The 22,208-nt window shown below is 54.4% G+C and overlaps 2 protein-coding genes across 2 annotated transcripts in view; both read right to left on the bottom strand.

Moving 5' to 3' along the window:
• Positions 1 to 8,823, bottom strand: part of OSGIN1 (oxidative stress induced growth inhibitor 1) — a 56,595-nt gene extending 47,772 nt beyond the window's left edge. Inside the window, 1 exon segment of the mRNA XM_032611866.1 lies at positions 8,704 to 8,823. The gene's annotated coding sequence lies outside the window, so the exon portion shown is untranslated.
• MLYCD (malonyl-CoA decarboxylase) lies at positions 5,374 to 21,893 on the bottom strand. The gene is made up of 5 exons (XM_032611865.1): positions 21,302 to 21,893; positions 12,614 to 12,726; positions 11,569 to 11,725; positions 8,704 to 8,856; positions 5,374 to 6,599 (listed from the first exon to the last, which is right to left on the bottom strand). The coding sequence occupies exons 1-5, from the start codon at positions 21,839 to 21,841 to the stop codon at positions 6,066 to 6,068; spliced, it is 1,497 nt and encodes a 498-aa protein (XP_032467756.1). The 5' UTR covers positions 21,842 to 21,893; the 3' UTR covers positions 5,374 to 6,065.
• Positions 21,894 to 22,208: the final 315 nt, after the last annotated feature.

Genomic DNA, 22,208 nt, shown 5'->3' with positions numbered 1-22,208 from the left:
GAAGTGAGGTCTTGTGGGCTCCTGGGATGGGTGGGTGGGGACTGTGTCCTATTCCCACACAGCAGCCCCAGGGGGCAGGACTCTGTGGGGAGAGCCAGGGCAGGGGGCCAAGCCTGGTCAGAAAGACCCTGCCCGTAAGGGGCCATGATGCGGGGCGCCCAGGGTGATGGTCGCTCTCGAAGCCAGGAGACCCTCTGCAGGTGGCTGAGTTGCGTTGTCGATACCCACGTGTGCGTCCTCGGTGGGCAGACCATAGAACTGTTGGTCCAAACTGGGACACTTCCGAGAGGGAAGGGACGCTCTCGTAACAACTATGCCAGGACAGGGGCACCTCGGACGGGCGTTGCCCCAAGCGAGGATGACGGTCACTCTTGTCATCAGGTGTGCAGGTGGCAAGTGAAGACGTGGATGGAGATGAGATTCTCGAGGGGAAAGAAGGGACTCCTGGGATCAGGCCTTGAGGGACCATCTGCCAAGACTCGAGGGTAGCGGGAAGGAGGCAGCGGGACGGCCAGTAGCGACGGGGGAAGAGCACGTTCCCCGGGCCTGACTGCTGCCCAGAGGGCACCTGCTGGGATTACCCCTTCGGGGGGGCTGGGAGTATCGCAGAGCCGGTGAGAGGTGGACCACAGAGCAGGGCGAGCGGAAGGAGCAAGTGCCCGTGGCAGTCCTCTCTGGAGCAGCGTGGAAAAGAGCCGCACCTCTCTCCCAGGAAAACAGCGCTTGCAATAGCTAAGGCAGCCCTCTGGTCTCCCTCCTTCCCTGCCAGAGTTATCAAGGAGGGACTAAATTTTGCTCAGGAAGCGCTGTCTAGTGCACAGGAATGAGGGCTGCGTTTCTCCAGTGGATGGAAAATACGTACTGAGCCCCTGCTACGAGCCAGGTGTGGTGGGAAGATTCACAGCAACGTACTTGAAACGGACAAGCCTGGGGGGGCGGGGTTCCAGCCTTTGTCACCCATACACACCAGGCTCTGTGGTAGATGGGCTACGGCCCGCCCCCGCCCCTAGGAACCGTCCCCCACCCCCGACACTTGTCACCTCCCACCACCATGGGAACAGTGGACGCCAACTGCTCCACTCGACTGGTCCAGAGACAGAGTCGCCTTCCGGCTGGACCCCTCGCGGGGCCCGTCTCCCCGTCTCCAGACTGGGCCGATCATCCCTCCGCCCTGCCCACGGCTGAGGCCGGGTAACTAGCGGCGGGGCGACCCAGAGAGATGGTCTCTACAGCGGTGGGACTGTGGGCAGACCCCTGGGCTGAAGCGGGTCTCCAGAAAGTGGCGAGGCCTTGGAGGAGAGCGGAGAGGGCAGCGGAGAAGATGGAGGGGCCCTGGGCAGGCAGTGCAGGCATCTGCTCTGCTCTCCCAAGGCTCGCGGGGCCCTGCTGTCTCCGCCACGTTTGCGCTCAGTGCCTCTTGCCCTCGTTCTCGGTGATTTTACGAGCTGAGGTTCTCTGCCCTGAACTGGTTGGAAGCGGGGCGTCCGTCCCTGAACCACTGGCAAATACCGACTGCTCAGATTTTAGAGAAGAACTGGATTTAAACCTTCCCAGCAGCCTCCCCCTTGCTGGAGTTTTAGGGTCACAACATCTCCATCCCTGGCCGTCTTGTCCGGCCGGGCTGCCCTCCGACTCCATCCCCCTCACTCCTGCCCACGGTGCCGCTGGCCTCGTGCCTGGGGCTTTGCTTGCGCTGTGAGGTTGGAAGTCAGGGCGGCGTGGACAGCGCTGGGCAGGCCTGGGCTCGGGCCCCAGCTCCAGCCTCAGCAGCTGCTCTCAGCATTCCCAGAGCCTCAGTTTCCTCATCTGTAAATGAGAATCACTCCCTCAGGCTTCGGGGTTGGGAGGTGCGGAGAACATCCGGCCCAGAGCAGAGATAAATGCTGTTTCTTCCTTCTTTCCTCGAAGACTAAGAATTAGCTAGTCGAGAAGTAAGTCATAAAGAGAAAAACAAATACCGTGTGCTAACACATATATATGGAATCTAAAAAAAAAATGGTCCTGAAGAAGCTAGGGGCAGGACAGGAATAAAGACGCAGACGTACAGAATGGACTTGAGGACACGGGGAGGGGGAAGGGTAAGCTGGGATGAAGTGAGAGAGTGGCATGGACATATATACACTACCAAACGTAAAACAGCTAGTGGGAAGCAGCCGCGTAGCACAGGGAGATCAGCTCGGTGCTTTGTGACCACCTAGAGGGGTGGGATAGGGAGGGTGGGAGGGAGACGCAAGAGGGAGGGGATATGGCGATATATGTACATGTATAGCTGATTCACTTTGTCATACAGCAGAAGCTAACACACCAATGTAAAGCAATTATACTCCAATAAAGATGTTAAAAAAAATTAGCTACTCGAGAAATGCAAATGCAATCAGAAAAGAAGGAAAAAAAAGGAAAAAAAAAAAACAAAGACGAGAGAGAGACCCCTAAAGCTGCAAAAAACGCAGCAGCTTTCTGTGGTGAACAAGAATCATGGAGTAGCTTTTGTTTCTATCCAAGAAGAGATCAGAATGGACTTTATATTCCAACAAATATAAAGCCACAAACAGAACAACATGGCCCTCTTGCAGAAGTGTTATGACCCTAGATGACCGACAGAGGGCAGGGCTGTGCAACCCTCAGCTGCCCTAGATCCGGAGGGCAGAGAAGGTCCAGCCCTCTGAGATGGAAGATGGGGTGGGTGGTGCAGAGGAGCAATGGTGGGGCAGGCATCGGAGTGCCTCAAGCCAGCATGGGAGAGCCGGCTCAGGGCTTTCTGGACAAGGTACCAGCCGGGAGAGCTCAGCTTGGGCCAAGCCACTGAACCTGGGGATCCTCGTCTGAGAGTGAGGTGCTGCCTGGCTGCCATGGGGCGCTGAGGACACCTCAGTGCACAGAAGTTCCTGGAAATGAATTAGTGCACTTAGTCACCGTATAGAACGGAAGCCAGAAAACCATCACAACTCTAATTTCCAAAGAGGGGGATGACAGATTCCGGAACCTACATCTGGGTGAGTGTGACGGCGGTCCCAGAGTCCAGATGCATAAACATCTGTAATAGAGACAACAGCTGGTGCCTTTTCAAAGCTTTATGCACGGCATCTCCTTGGAGGCTCTCAGCAGCCCCTGAGGTAGGTGCTGTGGTTACCCCCATTTAAAGATGGGAAAATGGGCAAGACGAGGGTAGGTGGTTTGCTCCAGGTCACCCAGCTGGGAAGTGGTGGGGTCGGGATTTGAACCCACCACTGGCTGGAGCCAAAGCTGGTGGCGTCAACCATTATGACACCTACTGCCTTTCAGAACAAAAACCGCCCACGAACAGTCAGAGGAGGTCAGCCCCAAGGCCACTTGCAGCCCTGGAAAGTGAAATCCAGAATAGCCCAAGACTGTTGGACAACAGGCTGGAGAGATCTGGGGTCTGTCTGAACCACAGACCCCAAAGCAATGAGAGAGGAGGAGAGCCGTGCACGGGAAAGGAGGGGAGAACAGCCACCCCACGGGTGGGGTCTGTAGGGTGCGGGCTGGGAATGCCAGGGGGAGCAGGCTCTGTGCTGGGGAGGGGTGGAGGGTGGCTGCAGCCTTGAACCCAGGGCGCTGTGTTAACTGACTACTATGACAATCTACTGAGCCCTTACTGTGAGCCCACCATACTGCCAGGCACAAGTAGAGGAACACCCGGTGGTCAGAGTGATGGCTTGAGAACAAGTGGGATGGAAAACAGGTCTGGGAGAGACTGTCCATGCTCGTGTTACTGCATCCCCCTTGCGATGATGCCCCGGGGCAGTGGGTTGTACTCTTCCGTAGGATGTAAATTCGCAACGTGAGGAGGGTCGTGAGTGAACTTCTGTTGCCTCCAAACCCAGCTGCTGTCTGATTCTGACTCCTGCCTGGCTGCCATTGCTAGAAGGACAACATACGCAGAAGCGGGCAGTCTGACCATCCCTCAGAGGAAGTGGGCGGCTGGGCTGTTTCAGCCACCTTCTGCCCTTCTAGGGCTTGTAGGGTAAGTGTGGGAAGTGAAGGGGGTTCCCTGTAACACACATGAAGTGAGGGGGATTTCAACCCAGTGCACCGTAGTGGAAGCGTCATAAGCTTTCCCCTTCAGTCATGTGGACTGAGGCGCGGAGTCCTTATCCAGCCATCTATATCCATCAGCTCCGTCCGCTCCGGCTGCTGTAACAAAATACCACAGACTGGGCGGCTTAAGAACAGCAGAAACTGGTTGCTGACAATTCTGGAGGCTGGAAATCTGAGGACTGGGGGCAGCACGGTTGGATGAGGGCCCTCTTTCAGCTGCAGAATTGCCTAGGGAGCTTCATGAGGTCATGAGGTATAAGGACACTAATCCCATTCAGGAGGGCTCCACCCTCATGACCTAATCACCTCCCAGAGGCCCCACCTCCTAATGTCATCACCTTTGGGAGTTAGGATTTCACATGTAAATTTTGGTGGGACATAAACATTCAGAGCACGGCACCGTCCATATCCACCCATCCATCATCCAGTCTTCACAGAACACCTAAATGTAACCCATTATAAGAAATAAGTTTTTGTTTTGTTTTGCGGTACGCGGGCCTCTCACTGTTGTGGCCTCTCCCGCTGCGGAGCACAGGCTCCGGACGCGCAGGCTCAGCGGCCATGGCTCACGGGCCCAGCCGCTCTGCGGCATATGGGATCTTCCCGGACCGGGGCACGAACCCGCGTCCCCTGCATCGGCAGGCGGACTCTCATCCACTGCACCACCAGGGAAGCCAAGAAATAAGGTTTGATAAAGATGGAAAATTACTGATGGTTGTGGAAGCTGGGTGGTATGTACCTAGGGTCATTACACTATTTTCTCCACTTCTGTGTATTTTGTTTGAAGATTTCCATATAAGAGGCTGAACAAAGATAAGGCGTGCAGTGTGGGAATCAGGGGCTACGGTCTCAGGGGCCGCCTGCCACACGGAAGCAGTCGGTGCCTTAACTTTTTCCAAGCTCCTGGACGGCGGTGACGTCAGGCCTGCAGAGCTCGGGGGCCTTCACCATCAGCTCAAAGCAAAACCAAGAAGGAGGGGGCTGCTTCCACCAGGATATAGAAAAGGCACAATTTCTAGCAGTGACCGCGGTCCTGTTGTTTGTTACCAGGCAACAAGTGACACGAAGAAGACAACAGAGGCGGTCCAGGGACGGGTCTGGAAGGTGAAAGGCAAGGAAGGTGAGGGCCTGCTGCCTGACTCACCTTCACACCCGTCTCCTCGCCCACAATCAGCAGCGCCTCTGCCATCACCTCTGTCCTCAGGCCACACGCTCCAGGCCCGCTTCACAGAGCATCAAACCTGCCAACGGGCTGGCTGGGGACCAAGGGCACGGCCAACGAGGTCTCGGACCTCAAAGACAACCACTATGCGATCATGAATAACCACGTGTTTAATGCTTCACAGGACAAACTTGTTCTTTGCTATGGAGTTCATCACAAACTTGAATCGCTGTAACTGTCAAGTCTATAATGCAATTTAAGCCCCAGGCGACAAGAGCTCTCGTGTCCAATAACTTGGCTTAGTGAAGTTTGTGCAAAGTCACAAACCTTTTCATACGTTCACGATCTCCAGAATTTAACTAGTGAAGTGTAGCACAGCCCTCTACCCCTTTGCAGTCAGCAGAGAGAAACGGCTAAAACGATCACGGCTGAACCACGTTCTATGCTGGAAGGAATATCTGTTTCTCACCTGGGCCACTTGCCCGGGTCCCAGAGTGGCTGACCCATCCACCTTGGGACGAGAGCCAGCAGAGGCTCCATGGTTTCTGAAGACCACCCCAGGGCAGGGAGCCAGGCCGAAGGCCACGATGGAATCTTCTGGAGAGAGCACAGCATCCCCATCCAGCCCACGTCTACCTGTACCCACCACTACCTTGCAGCGGTAACGCATCTTCCCTCGTGCAAAGCCCGGGCCCAGCCTTCCGGTGTGACCCCGCCACAGGCCAGAGGGCACAGTTCAACTCTGGTTCACTCTAGAAGCTCCTTTGGGTACATAACCCCATCCCCGACCCCTCGGAAAATTATCCTTTTCCAAGCCGGGGACGTTGGCTTCAGCAAAGGTGACTTAGAGTTTGCTGTTCTTCTGAAACTGGGCCACCAGGCTGAGGACCTGCTCAGAAGCTTTGATGCTCTTGGAGCTGAGGTAGGCGGTCCTGTTGGTGGCCGTGTCCTCCAGGAAGTAGCGGTAATTGACCATGAGGCCACACGAGCCCGTGATGCCCTTGAGGCTGACGTCGGCCATCCAGTTGATGCGCCACATCACGGCCCCGTTCTGCAAGTGGAAGTTGGCCACGGGGTTCAGGGCGTAGCCCCGGTGCTTCTCCCCGTACAGGTACCAGGCGCAGAGCCGCATCAGGGGGGCCTGGAGCGCCCGGACCAGCTGCTCAGACTGGAGCCACTCGCTGCTGCTGAGAATGGTCTTGAGGGTCTCATTCACGGGACCGCCCGTGATCTTGGAGATTTCTTTACACTCGGAATCGGTCAACAGTTCGTTCCTCCCGTGATCCTTTGCTTTTGATTTCAGCAGCCCCAGAAGCCACTTCGTGAACCCGGGGATAGGGGACAGACTTGCAAACGTCCCCAGGTGAGGAAACTCCTTCTGCAGGGCACAGTTGGGGTGGGGAAAGGAAGGTGGAGAAAACACACACACACACACACACACACACACACACACACACACACACACACACACAATTCAGCAGGTGAGTCGCGGATTCAGAAACACCTCCTCATTTCTCGCTTACGTATCATTAACCTCCGTGTGCTGCTGTGTGGTTTACAAAGTGATATTTGATGCGCACGAATCTTCTTCTTTCAAGGAACAGTCATTAAGGATCTGATGTGTGCCAGGTCCTGGAGGCAACCTGAGTCCCCAGGACAAGCCTTTACTGTGGGGTCTCCAATCTGCACCGCTATCCACAACGGCAAGTTGGGGGACCTGCCTGAAATTGGAGGGGTGGGCTGCTACGATGTGGGGTGCTGTCTTCTGACTACAGGTCTTGTCTTTCTAGCCCACCAGGCCCCTCCCACGGACTTTGCTGCCGCCACAGAACCTGGTTTGGTGCTTGGCACGCAAGTACCCAGTGACTGTCTGCTGTTTGTTGAATGAATAATTGATCGCTCAACTATAGCACAGTGGGTGCAGAGGATGGTATAGAAGGGGAGGTAACGGTTATGTCTGCACATCAGATAACACGGTTCAATCATTGTTGTTCAAATTCCAGAGAGATCTCAATGATCATTTCGATGAACTCAGTATTTTCCAATTAAAAATGTAATGTATGCTCACTACAGAAAAAATTTTTTTTAACTTACGACGGAAGCAAAGAAACCACCACACTCTCCAGGTCTGATAGAGTATAACTCCTGGTCTTTCTCTAGGCAACTTTTGCAAGGGCAAGACAGTTATTTTAAGTCCTGCTTTGTGCATTTATATCATGAGCGCTTTCTCACTGTCACTCAAAATTCAGGACCGTAACTTTAACGACAGAACAATATTGAAAGATAAAACGATCCCATGACTTTTCCTAACCCTGTTCTTTTCACTGGGCATTTAAGGTGCCTCCTCCATAAACCTCCACGAACACCTCTGTGGAGGAAGGGCTGCCCTTCCCTCCAGATTTCTCAGGTGACTCTGGCTCCCAGCCCAGACGTGGAGAAGCGGTCAGCAGCAGGATGGCTCCTGGGCTGCCTGATTCAGAAACAGAATCTCCTGTATCACCCAGACCCTCTGACTGCCTTTCTGCCTCACACCAGCCCCGCTACCCGCCCACCCTCGCCCCGAGCGTTAGCACCTTCAGCAGAGACGCAGGAAATAAAAGAAGAAACTCAGAGTCATCAGAGGTGCTTCTTATCGCCTCTGGGGAAAGAGTGGCAGGGAGTGATTCTAACGAAGCTGATACCCAACTGAATCCCAAGTCCTCAGACTTCAAACTGAGAATTTAACACGAAGCTCGCAAATATTTAAACCGCACCCTGCGTGTCATCCTCCGAGGAAGAGCTTCTGCAGCAGCAGCTGTGTGGAAGCCACCAGAAGTGCAGAGTGCTGCTGTCACAGCCAATTAGTCACGATCTAATTATTTTACCGAAAAATCAGATTCTACACATCAGAGTTCACTCCAGCCCCTCATGAGACAGTTGTAAAAAGCCCAAACCCAGCGTGGACCTGAACGTTTCTGTGTTTCCCAGGGCAACCAAGAGAAGGCAATAGGCAATTATTAAAAAAACCAGGTGCCAGTGCATTTACCCTCCAACTGCCCGGTCGAAGTCGAACCTCGATGCTCCCTCCCGGGCCACGAGTGGGCGAGGGTGGGTAGGGAGGTTGGCACGGCCAGGACTGGACAGTGGGAGCGAAGGGGGCCCTGCTGGCGACTATGCCGGGACAGCACGTGCCCATCAGGAGCTGCCCCGCCAGCCAGGGTGCAGGGTCCCCTGCAGAAGCCGCCACCCCCAGGACGCATCTGGATTTGTGGCCCATGAGAAGCCGGCTTTGAGGGCCTTTTCCTCGGCACCGCTTCCACCCCCTGATGAGTCTCGGGGCTCCTAGGAAGTGCCAAGGGGCACCTGGCACTCTTCCACCCCTCCTGATCGCTCCGGCCCAACAGCTTCACCCTGTCCGCAGAGATGAGGGCAGAACTGCTGGGCCATCCCAAGGCGGGGACACCGACAGCGGTGCGGCGGGGTCAGGGTCGAGCCTCGCTCACCTGCAGCTCCTTCACCACCCGCTTGATGAGGAAGGCGCCCAGCTCCACACCCTGCAGCCCCTGCTGGGTCAGGCTCAGCGAGTATAAGACGGCTGTGGTGATCTTGTCCCGCTCCTCTGTCTCCGACGTGGGACTCTCCTTCACTATGATGGTCTGGAAAACATAAAGGACAGTGACGGGCAGCTGTGGATGCAGTGCCTCGCCCTCACCCCTCCTGGGGGTCCCTCGACCCAAGGACCAGGCTCTAGAGGGAAGCACCCTGTCCTGAGACCTCTCTGGCGGCGGCGGTGGTCTCACGACTTCCCTGGCTGTTTGCTCAATGTTGTATCATTTCTTCCACTTTGAAATTCTCCCACAAGCTTCGCTGAATCACAACTGATGTCCCCTAGGTCTCTCTCAGGGGAGGTCTCTCTCTCTGTGCAATCTGCTGCCCTCCGACACCCCCAGACAGCACGCCAGCCCTCTGCCAAGGCCAAGGGGCCCACTTCCTGCGGCTCCTGTGTGCAGGCTGCCCACTGCGTCCTGCAGGCGTCCCTCCTCCCCTCTGAATCCTAGCTGTTTACGTTTCCCAGTAAGCCGGATGCAGTCCTACCTAAGTTTTCTTTCAGGAAATGTACCTTTTTGGTTTTCTGTCACGTCCTTATATTTCCACAGTGAAACCACACGCCCACACAGACACGTACGAGAAGCGATCTGAGAATCAGCATGACTCGTACTGGGAGGTCCCTTCGCCAAGTCCGACTTGATCTGCTCTGAGAGGTGAGTGCAGGGCGTTCTGAGCTTTAATACCCTGAGGGCCACTGGACAGTAGTGGTGGAGACCTTGCAGTTGGCGTGGACACAGGCCCGCCAGCCTGCTTCTGAAGGACACGCTTACGCTGCTCTAAACTCCTACCAGCTACCCTGGATGCTTGGAGTAGGGGAGTCTGGCCCAGAGTCCAGGCTGAGGTCTGGAGCCCACAGACTTTCTTAAATTGCCAATGGGACACGTGGGTCTGCGCGTACCCCCCGCCGGGGAAAACATCCTCAGCTCTCATCCCCTTCAGACGCTCGGAGGGTCTTTTCTGTGACTCCTGGGAAGCCATGAACCGTCGCCATAAGGAAAGTTGGGCGGACGGTGACGCAGAGGCCGTGGCATCCGGGGCCGCACCAGCCTCTCCCGCACCAGCAGCTGACGGCGGAGCTCTCCTCCCATCGCTCCTCGTCTTGCTGGATCACCTCCTTTGTTTTTCAAGAAGTCTGTAGTTATCGCGTGGTTCTGGACTCAAAATTTGTCTCCAGCAAATCTTTTTTTTAAGTTTTCAAAAAAAAACACCCCAAAACCCAAACAAATGAACCTTTCTTTGATTATACGAATGAGGTATGCATAATATCAAAGAGGCAAGAAATAAATGCATGAAGAAGAAATCACAAATCACTCCAGTCCTACTGTTTACGTTTTGGGGAGCGCCTCTCCAGGTCGGTCTCATTGGCCCCAGGCAGGTACACACGTAAGTACATGTGCATACAAAACCACGTACACACGCGTCTCTCATGTATGTGTCCGGATGCGCGAGTCTCCTCACACGGAAGGCACCTGCCCTCAGGGATGGGATCCCGGCCCCCCACCGTCCCCACTTCTTCCATCATCCTGGGCAAATCTCTGCAGTCCCCTCCTAGCCTCGGAGTCCCCACGTCTAAGGTGAGGACACTAACGATAAAAAGCCTGAGTCACAAGGCGCCGTGAGCAGTCACACGGGAGGGCGCGCCGCGGGCGGGCGGGGCAGAGCAAACGCTCGGTGGACGGAATTCACGCGACGCAGAAGGTCCCAGCAGATGGGCGAGGCTGGAACTGAATCTTCAGTCAACAGCAAGTCAAGGTTGACGAGCCAGGTCACAAGTACAAAGCTAAAGCCACACGCGGGACCGCAGGGTCTGTGAGCACAGGCCAGACGCACACGCCGTCGTCCCCTACAGCAGCGTCTCCCGGTGGGCACCTGGGTTATCACTCCCACCTCCAGACGATGCTGCGGTGGGTAACCGCCCAAACTCTCAGCTCTGAGCCTCTCCTGGGATAAATTCCTGAGAGTGGAAGTTTTAGGTCAAAAGGAACCACGTTTTATATTTTAATAGTTATTACCAAACTGCCCCCAGGGAGGCCGTGATAACTTCTAGTGCGTCATCACAGTGCAGGCTCCTCCAAACGAGCATCGTACGGGAACGTCTCCTGCTGACGAGTCCTCCGCCCTCGGATGCCAGGAGACGCTGCCCAGCGCCCACCTGACGTCTGCCATCACCTCTCAGCCTCCGAACAGGCCATTCCGACCCCGAAGCCACAGTGACCCAGGTGTGACCACTTCCCCTCAACGGACCTGCTCTGCAGCCCCAGCCCCTGCCCTCCGTGGGCCTGCGGACTGAGTGTTTCAGACACTCACCAACGCCTCGAGGAGAAGCCCAGCTTGCTCCGGCGGGGGCGGGGGGGGACCACCACGCCGGGCAGAGCGCTGGGCCCGCGTCAGGCACGCAGCACAGCGGACTTTCCAATTTCTCAATCGGCTGTCTTTTGAAACTACCCACAGGCACTTAGATGCTGAAGAGTTGATCCCCGTGCCCCTGCACCTGTACCCCCCTCATCCATAACAGCCTGGACCACGTCTCAACCCAAGGTCCACACACCCTGGCAAAAGCTTGCCCTGTCCCATCACTGCCCACACACTGCCCGTCTCCACTCTGTGGCTGCAGATCTGGAGACTGTATCTAGCTAACGCAAAGATCCACAAAGGCCGAAAAGCAATTTATTTTCAAAAAGGGGAGAAAACTAAGTTAACAGAAAACTTAAGGCACCCTGGGCCATCTGCCCCGTCCTGAATCGACCGCGCACAGGTACCTGGATGCTGCTGGAGATCTCACTGGTCAGGGCCACGTGCAAAATGATCAGGGGCTCCCCTGGGGTCGAGCAGTGAGAGAAGAAGTAACACCTTCTGTAGGGCCCCACGCGCCGTTTCATGTCCGCCCAGTTTTTAACGGGATGCACAGCCTCAGCCCTGACGAGAACGTTGTGAAAGGGCAAGACAAAAGTACAAATCACAAGTTAAAGAGCCGCGGGGCTGATTCCTACTCGTATTATTCACTCAAGTCAAAGCAATCCTTTAAATACAGCTTCAGCGGACTCTGCGGGAAATTCAAAGATCATCTGAGCGCGAAACAGCGCTGACTGAGAGGAAGCACAACTGGTGACCGTTTTACACACAAAACTGTGCTCTCATCCCCGGTCTTAAGACTCGTTTGCCAGGCCCCGGGGGAGCAGGTATGTGGCAGATTTCAACACAGAGACCTGACCAGATGCCTGTCACCGGACATCCTACATCTCTTGCTTCCCCCGAATCTCCGCAGTTTGAAGTCCGCGCTGCCTGAGGACACGCATCGCCTGGCTGCTTCCATGTGTCCAGCGACCTCGGCCACCGCTGTTTTGTTTCAACAGGCGACGTGGCAGCATGCTACTGTCGGCCAGCCTGCATTTTACCGTGTCCGGGGGAAGGTGGGAATCACGCACCACACTGTGAATTTGGAGATTTTATCCAAGGGAGACATTTTCACAGCTGATTGAGACAGACGGTTTTTGAGTCACTAATGCCAATGCTTGGGTCCAGTGAACCCGGGCAGCTCTGATCATGGGGTTGCTGGGGAGACGCGGGCCTGAGGGCTTTAAATATGAGGACGTGACCGAGACCCCAAGCGCAGGTTCACTGGCACAAGGACCAGCTTCTACCTGTGCCCCTTCCTCCTCCGTGGTCTCGGCATCACCTGCTAGGACAGCCACCTTTGTGGATCCTGCGCTTGGGTTTTATCAGGCTTGGAACAAAACGTACACGGGAATGGAGACTGGCTTTCCGCTGAAACGTAAGAAAAGCAGAAACGTCATAAATACTTACTCACTGATTTTCTGCAGCATTTCGCACGGTGAACGCCAGGTGACCCGCTCCAGGTTCAGGAACCCGGAAGAAAACCATTCTGAGAACATGCTTTTCAGCACCCCGTTCATTTCCTGAAATGGAGAGGGGGGAGCGCTGGCCTTCCGAGGGAAAGACGTCCAGCCCATCCCCGCATCGCTGCCAGCACAGGGAATTCGACACCAAAACCTGACACAAAAGAGGAGTGGGCAGGATGAGGCTGTCCTGAGGCGGCTCCACCGGGCTCTGCTCTCGGCCGCGACAGACCGAACGCAGCTCTACGTCTTCCCTCCCTCCTTCCACCTGTAAGACACCTGGGTTCCATCTGAACTAAGCTGCCCAAATCAAATAAAGTGTGCCGATGCGTTCGCCGCCGTGAACACCGCGAACGCTGAACGGCGTCTCGGTGCAGGAAACTCCAACACCCTCTCCGGAACATTCCCTGGTTCACCAAAAACACCCTTTCTTGTTTCCCAAGAGAAACGAGCACTGGGTCCCGCGCCCCACATTTCGACAGCTCTAAGGGGTGTGTTTTCCTATTTTCACATCTTGGTGGTCAGGACACCTTGTTCAAATGACGGCGGGTCACGGTTTAATCGGCAGCCTTTTCTCCTCCCTGAGTGGGCCGTAGAATAATAGTGTGTCGGGCAATCCATGCATTTAGAGTTGATGACATTATCCTAATTTCACTTACTTATAGTTATTCTACTTCCCAAAATGGTTTGAGTCAACGGTACCATCAGAGATGCATTGTCAATGAAACTTCTCAAGCAAGAACAGAACAAGAGGTGAGTCAGGAAAGGAGAGGATGCGACGCAGGGGCAGAACCATCCCAGCTCAGTCTGTGGTGACTGCGGACCATGTAACAGTGGTAAGCTTCGTGACAGTCAGAGCGGAGGGGACGCCCAGGGCAAGAGACAAGGCTGTTGTTCCTCAACGGCTGCGTCCCTTTTCCCCAAATCGACAGAAGCCTCACTTTTTACCTGGGCACGTGACTGTTCAGGATAAAGTCGGCACTGCCGCCAGGGCTAGTCGTGTGACTGAGTTCTGGCTTCTCAGATGTAAGCAGAGGTATCCTGCAGCAGCTTCTGGGAACCTTGGAAGATGGCAGGAGCAGCAAAGGGCTGCTCTTTCTCTTTGTCCTTCCCACTGCAGGTCGGAAGGTGATGTGATGGCTAGAGCTGGAGCAGCCATCTTGGGCCATGAGGTAACTTTGGGGATGAGGTTTTCAGCAAAGAGCAACAAACAGAAGCCTGGGTCAACCGAGGGCACCACAGAGCCAGCCCTGGGCTGCCTACCTCCAGACTTCTTCATGAGAGACAAACTTCTCTTATTCAAACCACTGCTGTTTTGAGTCTCTGTTGGTTATAGATGAACTGCATACTAACAGATACACTGCATATTATTACTGAATAACAGCAAACATCTCAGTATGTCTGGTACAGAACTGACCTTATGAATCCCTGTATAAGAATCACAAAGACCATGACGGATAACACCTGTAAAACTGTACACAAGCTATAAAACTGTTATAGGGCCATTTCACATTTTAATCTCTGGTAAAAGGTCAAAGGACTCAGAACCTTGTCACTTGAGGATAAGCTGCAGGCATGGGGGTGGGTGGCTCAGAAAAGGTTTCAGAATGAAGCGAGGTCCATCTTTAAACACTGAAGGTCTAGGGCACACAAGAGGCCCATGGGGGCAAGGAGAGGGAGAGCAAGTCCAGGACCAACAGGGGGAAAGGCACAGTCAGACTCCATGTAAAGAAGAGCTTCTGAGGAGCCAGGGCTGCCCACAGAGGTCCTCCTGGGAGACAGCGGCCCTCCCCACGGGAAGAGATGAGCACAGGGTGGGCAAGAACACGGTGGAGATGTTTTAGAAAGGATTTCCACGTCGACAGACGACTGGACCAGATGACCTCTGTAATTCCTCATAGCTCTTTTTTTTTTTTAGAGACGGGGTCTCGCTATGTTGCCCAGGCTGGAGTGCGGTGGCTATTCACAGGCGCCATCCCCCTACTGATCAGCACGGGAGTTTTGACCTGCTCCGTTTCCGACCTGGGCCGGTTCACCCCTCCTCAGGCAACCTGGCGGTCCCCCGCTCCCGGGAGGTCACCATATCGATGCCGAACTTAGTGCGGACACCCGATCGGCATAGCGCGCTACAGCCCAGAACTCCTGGGCTCAAGCGATCCTCCTGCCTCAGCCTCCCGAGTAGCTGGGACTACAGGCACGCGCCACCGCGCCCGGCCCTCGTAACTCTTTATCCCATGGTCTAGTCTCCTCTACCGGCCTCTCAGCTCTGTAAGGGCAGAGGTCATTTCTGATTTAGTCCTCCGGTTCTCAAAGCCATCAGTGGGGTCCTCCATGTGGAAGATGATTTAACAGATTGATGGCAAATGAAAAAGAGAAGACAAACTGGAAAACAGTGACCAGGAAGTAGCAGGAAGGGGGAGAAGGGATGGCTCACCAGGCAACACAGAACGGCTCCTTATAAAACTGTATATCCTGCACTGACTACAGTGGTTCTCAGTCTTCCTGGGGTCCTCATACACTCTTGCACATGTGCTAAAAACTGGGGACACCCTCCCCAGAAAAACGCAAACACATTAATAAAACTCTGCACACAGCTTCCTGGAGTTCATGGAGCCCTTTGAAACTCAGTTCCCAACCAGGTTCCCCAGGTTGGGAACCTCTGCACTGAAAGGTTAGGAAGGGACCAGCCGAGTCCCACGTAGGATGTACGTAGAACTCTATGGCATCTCTATGAGACGCACAACAGGAGCAAGCTGGAAAAATCTGCCTTCGGCATTCATTCAGTATTGACTATGAAAGGAATGGTCTGGCCGATGGAAGCGCCTCTTCTACAAGTCCCTTCGTCCTATTCTGGGCTACTGACAGCTGTAACGTGGGACACTGGACACGAGATCCGGGAATCTAGGTTAAAGGTTACACATCTCCACCGCCCAGTGCTAACAGGAGCGCAGCTGTTCAGGCTGGAATTAGATGCCGAGGGCAGCAAGGCTACCGGATCTCAGACAGCAGGAGGGAGAGGAATCGTGTATGCGTCACGCTCAGTGATTGAGAAATCATTTTTCAGCGACCCAGGACTCAAAAATACAACTGCTGGGACAACGTTCCCATCTACAAATGAGTTCATCTCTTAGTCTAGCTAAGTGCAGAATTTAGTAGAACCACGAGGACCACCAGGTTAACTTCCAAACAGGACAAGACACCAGAGAAGGTTTACAACAAACCGTGGTGCGGCTGGGCGCTGCAGTGGTGGCGTGGGGACCCTGCCTGATACGAGTTTGGTCCCTTCTCCAGTGTTCCGCCCGGGGTTCTGTTAAGATTCCCACAGGTCTCACCGTCATTTCTACATTCAAATCGCCCATCGTTTCCTAAATGCCAGCTCCCTTCTGCTGCCCACAAATATCTCACGGTGCCCAGACCCTCTCTTAGAATGGGAGTCCCCTCGGCTTCACTGGGGATTGTATCTGTAAGAGACAACTCTTCAACCCCAAAGGGCTTTTGGAAATAACTCTGCAGAAGAACAAAAAGCCTGTAAACCGCACACACAAGAAGCACGCACCTGCCCGCACACCGTGTACCCCGCTCAGGAGCTGGACACACAACCGCAAGTTCACAGGGCGTCTCGTTGAGGAGAGCAACTGACGGGTGGATTGGATTCACACCTCAGAGCCCAAAACCCACACTTCCCCGCCTCGGGAAAGAACACGCAAACCCGGACTTGTGGCCACGTGTCCAGGCGCAATAATAAGCCTCTCAACACACCTGGAACTTCAACGGAGGAGAAGAGCATTTTTAACAAAAAGAACATTTGATCTTGTAAGCAAAGGGACCGTTTCTTTTCCTGGTGTGATTAAGCTGCTTTGTGGATTTGGTATTACCCACCCCTGCCCAACACTGGATGACTGATTTACTGTTCTATTTTCTAAGGTTAAAACTCGGGGTGGGGGGCAGGGGTCCTGCGATCAGAGAATTCAAGGACATTGACAAGTCCCTTTTCTACAAATTCCTTAATTATGAAAACAACTAAAATCCCTTTCTTGGGGTAAATCCATTAAGATCAACTCACTTATTATAATCCGAGAGTTGCTACAAAGTGGCATCAGAGGGACGGACCATCGCAGTAGAGACTTGGGATGAATCAAGAAGTCCCAGGCTGGCCTCCAAGACACTTAGGCTTCTAACGACCTTTTAATTGATGGGCAGCAACGTCCATCCTCTCTGCAGCTGATCTGCTATCTTGAAAACCACAGCAGACATCTGACGTCTGCTGGGCTGTAAAAACTTTCTACACAGCACTTGCATCTTCCCAGCAAATAGACTTGATACCGACTCTGAACTTCCTATCAGGAAGGATTAAGAATAAGAAAAGAAACCTCACCGGATTTAAAATACCCAAGAAAAGAGACCGACCCCTGCCGGGCCTTCCGCCTTGGGCTGCACGCTGGGCTCCACTCAAACAGAAGCGTCAGCCTCTGGATTCTTCTCGTATTTCCAATAATCACAGCCCTCGGTCAGAGACCAAGATCTTGACAAACCGCCCTCATTCGTAACTGTGTTTTTAGCCAAGCCCCGCAGTATTTCTAGAAGAGAAGCAGGCTGGCCTTGGGCAGGCTGACCACCACCGTCTCAGCAGCAGAGCTGGTTGGCCCGGGACAGTTAAGGGACGTGGCTACGATCACCTAAAATCACGCTTCGAACCAGCATAACCGGGGCCTTCCTTCCCCACCTGGTGCGTCTTCTGCTGTACCCACTGTTCCGTATGAGATGCCCAGTCAGCACCCCTCTGGGCCTCACCCATGCCAGTTATTCTAAGGACGCCTCTGTGCTCAGGGGATTCAGCAAATAAGACGCTGTGAGGAGAAGCAGGGCACTGAGTCCAGTCCAGGGCAATGCCCAGGCCTGAGCCCACAGCAGCGCTCGTCCACCTGACATTAGCTGGCAGCTCCAAGGTCAGCAAGGGCCAGGGGAGAAGCACACCTGTGTGAGGGGATGCCGTGTGCACAGCAAGGGGTGCTCAGGTCTGCTACTCCCTGCCTCCTGGGCGTCCCCCGGCATCCTAGGCGCCTGGGGATCTGCGGCTCCCGCGCTGAAGCTCGAGGGCCAAACTGCTGGTGGTTTCCAACACTGGATTCCTAGAAGCGAAAAGCTCTAGCTTTTTAACCACCTCTTTAACTTGGCTGCAAAATCCAGAATGAAACAAACACGGAATCAAGATGCACCACACACACGTTAAGTGATTCTGGTGATTAATTACAATATCAGATCCCAGTGACGATCTCTATGGGTTAAAAAAAAGTCAACTCTGAATGATAGGGATAAAAAAACATTTACGTAGCCACAAAGAGCAAAGGGGAAGGGGAGCAACAGATTTAGCTGCTAACAGTTAGAGGCACTCGGGCCAAGGGCAGGATTTCTAGGTAGAGAAACGCAAGAGGTGTGACGGAGCCACCTGAAAAGGCTTCTGCACCCTGCGTGTCCAGACCATGCGCAGAGGCCAAGGCCAGTCTAGGGTCACTCACCCTCTGCGTAAGAAATATCTTGATTCCACGTGACTTTGTGCCTTTCGGTTGGTGATGTTTTTCCCTTACGTGTGTGGACAGCCTTGGTTATAAAACAAGGGAACCCTGAACGTCTGAGGACACGGTGTTGCTGGCAGCTCTGGATCTCCCTGAGGCCAGCTCCCCTCCCACAAGTCAAGTCTCAAGGTCACAGCTTTGAGCTTTGATGATGTCCCTTCTCAACCTCATAACCAAGCGTCTTCTCTTGTATGTGGGGAAGAGTAAGGAAACGAGTCCAGTTATGTCTCACAGAATCGGATGTGACATCAGGAATCCCCCAGGACAAGGGCGGTCCCAACGTCTGCTAGGATGTGTCTCTCTCTCTCTCTCTCTCTCTCTCTCTCTCTCTCTCTCTCTCACTCTCTCTCTCAGCCGCACGGAAACCTTCCCTGGCCTCCAGGTTCCGTTCCAGGCTCAGACCTCTGAATGGAGCAGTCTGACCTCAGGACGAATGGGAGTGGTTAGCTGCTGACTTCGCCAGATGGCAGGGCACCCGGGACTCTATCTCACGCTTCATTCATCATTTTGCTACACAAGACGAAGGTCCCAGTTTTCAAGGAGCTGATCATCCACTTGCGGGGGAAAAATACATTTCAAACAACAGATTCTGTGGTTAATGTATCAAATCCAACGGAGTGGTACAATTACGTATCTATAAGCTCAGAACCGGGTGAGGCCACCCTGAGCTGGAGCGCCTGGAAAAGCCGAGCAAACGAGCTGGGAGTGCAGGTGGCTCTTTTTCTAACAGGAATCACGCAGGGGCGCGGGTTCAGGAACGTTCCATCCAGGAGCCAGCTTGGCTGGAGAGGAGGGTCCGTGGAGGGGAGCGAGTAATGCTGGGGGAGTGGGAATGCGCAGGATGGCTGGTGGGCAGCAAAAATGCCAAAGGAAAGACACCGAATGCCATCCTCCTGGCCACGGAAGGTTTGATGATTTTTCGACAGAAGAGCAGAGACTGACCTGAGGTTTCAGAAAAAGGTGGGTGCTGAGGTTGCTGGTAAGATGGAAGCTTACACAAAGTCTCGGAAAGATAAACACAGTCACAACTAAGAGGATATTAAACTCCTGACTCAGTGAAAGTAAACAAAGCCATTCATCAACTGGGTTGTTTTACCTTCCCTTCAGTTTTATAGAAAAAGGCAAATCTAAAAGAATAAGCCCATTTTCGATCTAGTCAGGTTGTCAACTAAGAGAGCTGGTGTGCCATGATGAAGTACACACCGTGGAGTGTGGAGACGGGGCTTGGGTGGAGGCGCTCTTACCAGCTCTGTGCTCTGGGTGCTGCACTGGGCCTCGACAAGCTTTAATCACCTCATCTGTCAAACAGTCACCACATCTTGCTGAGGATGAAATGAGCAAGTGCGTGAAAGGCACCCACACATACCGTGCCCGCCCGTAACTCTTCCCATACCAGAAGGGAAGCTTCTGGACCAAGTGATCTCGGAGCGTGAGCACGCCTGCTACCATACAGACAGCCGATGAACGGCTGAATGGATGGGTGGAGAGCTTCATTTGGGGACAGGTCACCTACCCAAAAGACATCCTACCTTGGATTAGGTAGACAGATATCCTACCTAATTCTCAAGCCTCCTATGCAATGAGAAGTAAGTTTCCGAAGGCTTTCAGGAGCACTTGTCTCCGCTTCAAGGAGGAAAAAAAAAAGGTCTGCTTGGATTGCAGATGAAACCCAAGCCTCTCTTGGGAGGAACCAGACGTGTATGCACACGGTGTGTGGAACACAAGGTCTCAGCCATTCAGATGGGGATTTAGTTGGGAACATGGTCAATTCAGCAGACTGGGATTCCAGGACTGATCTGGTGCCAATGCAATAAACTGAGGTTCTCAGCCTGTGACTCTTAGAGCTGAAGGCTCACTGGTCCTAGGTAATACTTAGCATCGTAGATTAGCCACCTATTATGAGCAATGAAATCATAGCTGCCGTTATCATCCTGAGATTAACCCTATCCTAACTACACACAATTTTATGGGCTAGGGCTACGCAGCCAAGAAAGATAACGAAGGTTTCTGATAAACACCATAACTCACGTAACATGATGAGGATATAAAGTGCAGAGCAAAGAACCTGGGAAGTGTGGCTTTGGGTGGATGATCAGAGACATACTAATTTGCTCTGGGGACCTGGTCAAGTCATGTGACCTCACATGAGAGGTCGACATGTGGAGACACGCTTATCACCTCCCCAAGAGTGAGGCAATGAACGTAAAAACCGTTACGCCAGTGTTAAGAGTTCTTAAAGGAACCGTTCAACTGTTCAATTCTTTTTAAAGCCAACTGCACCTACTAACCTTCTGAATGCCAGAACATTTGCAGCATTTTTGGTTTACTAAAAGAGCAAGTTAGTGGTCCCACCGTATTTAACATCAACAGTAATAAAAGGACTATATTCAACTATCAGCCACCTTTCAAGTCATCATTATTTAAATCTTAATCTATTTATTCGCATCTAACCTGAGCTCACTGTGCTGAACGCCTGATTTCCTCAAGAAGTCAACTTAGAATCCTATTTTAGGGCTGAACTCAGGAAGGTAAAAATACCCTGGTCATAGTTATGAGGCAGAGAGAAAATAGAAGGCATCCAGACTCCTAGACGGTGGCAACCTCGAGTTCTAGTCACCTTTGTACGTTTCACAGGACTTTTTAGGACAAGGGCTTACACAGTGGGTCCTGCGACTAACTTTTACTGACCCCATCCAGGTCTTCGAAAAGTTACCGGATGCTCGGTTCGGTCCGCATTCAAGTGTACCACATGGACGAAACCTCTCAGGTAAAAGAATGAAAAAGAGATTTTATGGAGCACGCTCATCAGGAACGAGGCGTGACAGTCACCTTGAAAGTACGCGAGGGCCGAGTTTCTATAAAGACGAGCGAGGTGAGCCTAGAGGGAGGCAAGGACTGGGAAAGCGTGGGAAGGAAGGGGACAGGGTTCGGGGCCTCTGACTCGGGGCGAAGTGTGCTCGGCTCCAGGCAGGGGAAGGTGGAGCGCTTGGGGCTTGAGGGGCGGGTGAGGACGACATGGGGAGAGCCGCCAAGGGTCGGGGGCGGCCCGCACGGGGCCTTACCCGGACGTGCGGTCCCTCCATCAGCTTGAGGGCCTGAGCCTCGAGCAGGTCGGCCCGCAGCTGCACCAGGAAGCGCACGCCGCCATCCAGCTTGCTGATGTGGTGGAAGAGGCTGCGGTAGCGCGGCACCAGCGCGTAGCGCAGCCGGTCCTCTGCCTGCAGGAGCACGGCCGCCTCCCGCGGCTGCTGGAGCAGCTGGAGCACGGCGGCGCTCTGCTCGGCCACCTGGCCGTGGTCCACGCCGAAGCCCCGCGCCAGGCGGCCCAGGAGCTCGGCGCGGTCGGCCGCCTCAGCCAGGCCGCCGTAGAAGCTCACGAAGTCCGCGCACTGGTTCTCCGCCGGCGCCGGCGTCTTCTCGCGCAGCCCGTAGGCCGGCATCGCGGGCACCGCACGGTGCAGCAGCTCGTCCATGGCCCGCTCCAGGGCGCCGGCCGCCGCCGCCCGCCCGCTCGACAGCCGGGGTTCCGGCGGCCGCAGGGGGAGCCGCGGCCAGAGGAAGAGGAGACGCCCAGCCGACACGGTCGGCCGAAGGGCTCGCATGGCGCAAGGATACAGCTGCCTGGGGAACGCCGCCGCCGCCGCCGCCGCCGCCGCCGCCGCCGCCGCCGCCGCGCTTCCGGCTTCCGGCACGCGCCAGTCCGGTTGCCCCAGCCCGGGGGACGGGCGGGGCGGCGACCAATCGGAGGGCGGAGCGACGGGGGCGGGGCGGAGTGCGGCGCGAGGCCAAGTGTGGCCAAAGGTAACCCGGGAGGCGACCAATCGGAGGGCCGAGCGACGGCGCGGGTGGCGACTTCAGGGGAGGCCTCTGCCCTGTCATCTAGCCACCCAAAGTCACCGCCTCAGTCCCTCTCCTCTAGGGCCGAGCTCTCCAGCCCCAAGGAACATCCCGGTCACCTAGGGAACCTGT

This window comes from Phocoena sinus, chromosome 19 (assembly GCF_008692025.1).
Source record: "Phocoena sinus isolate mPhoSin1 chromosome 19, mPhoSin1.pri, whole genome shotgun sequence".
NCBI classification, from domain to species: Eukaryota; Metazoa; Chordata; class Mammalia; order Artiodactyla; family Phocoenidae; genus Phocoena; species Phocoena sinus.
Note: the sequence above shows the minus strand (reverse complement) of the source record. Positions and strands in the feature narration are given on the sequence as shown.

Excerpts from the sequence above, each read along its gene's own strand:
- MLYCD (XM_032611865.1), bottom strand. The coding sequence starts at position 21,841 with ATGCGAGCCCTTCGGCCGACCGTGTCGGCTGGGCGTCTCCTCTTCCTC. Across the intron at positions 11,726-12,613 it reads ATGCTGCAGAAAATCAGTGA|GGCTGAGGCTGTGCATCCCG; the intron begins GTAAGTATTTAT and ends CGTTCTCGTCAG. Across the intron at positions 6,600-8,703 it reads GGGTGGTGAAGGAGCTGCAG|AAGGAGTTTCCTCACCTGGG; the intron begins GTGAGCGAGGCT and ends TGTGCCCTGCAG.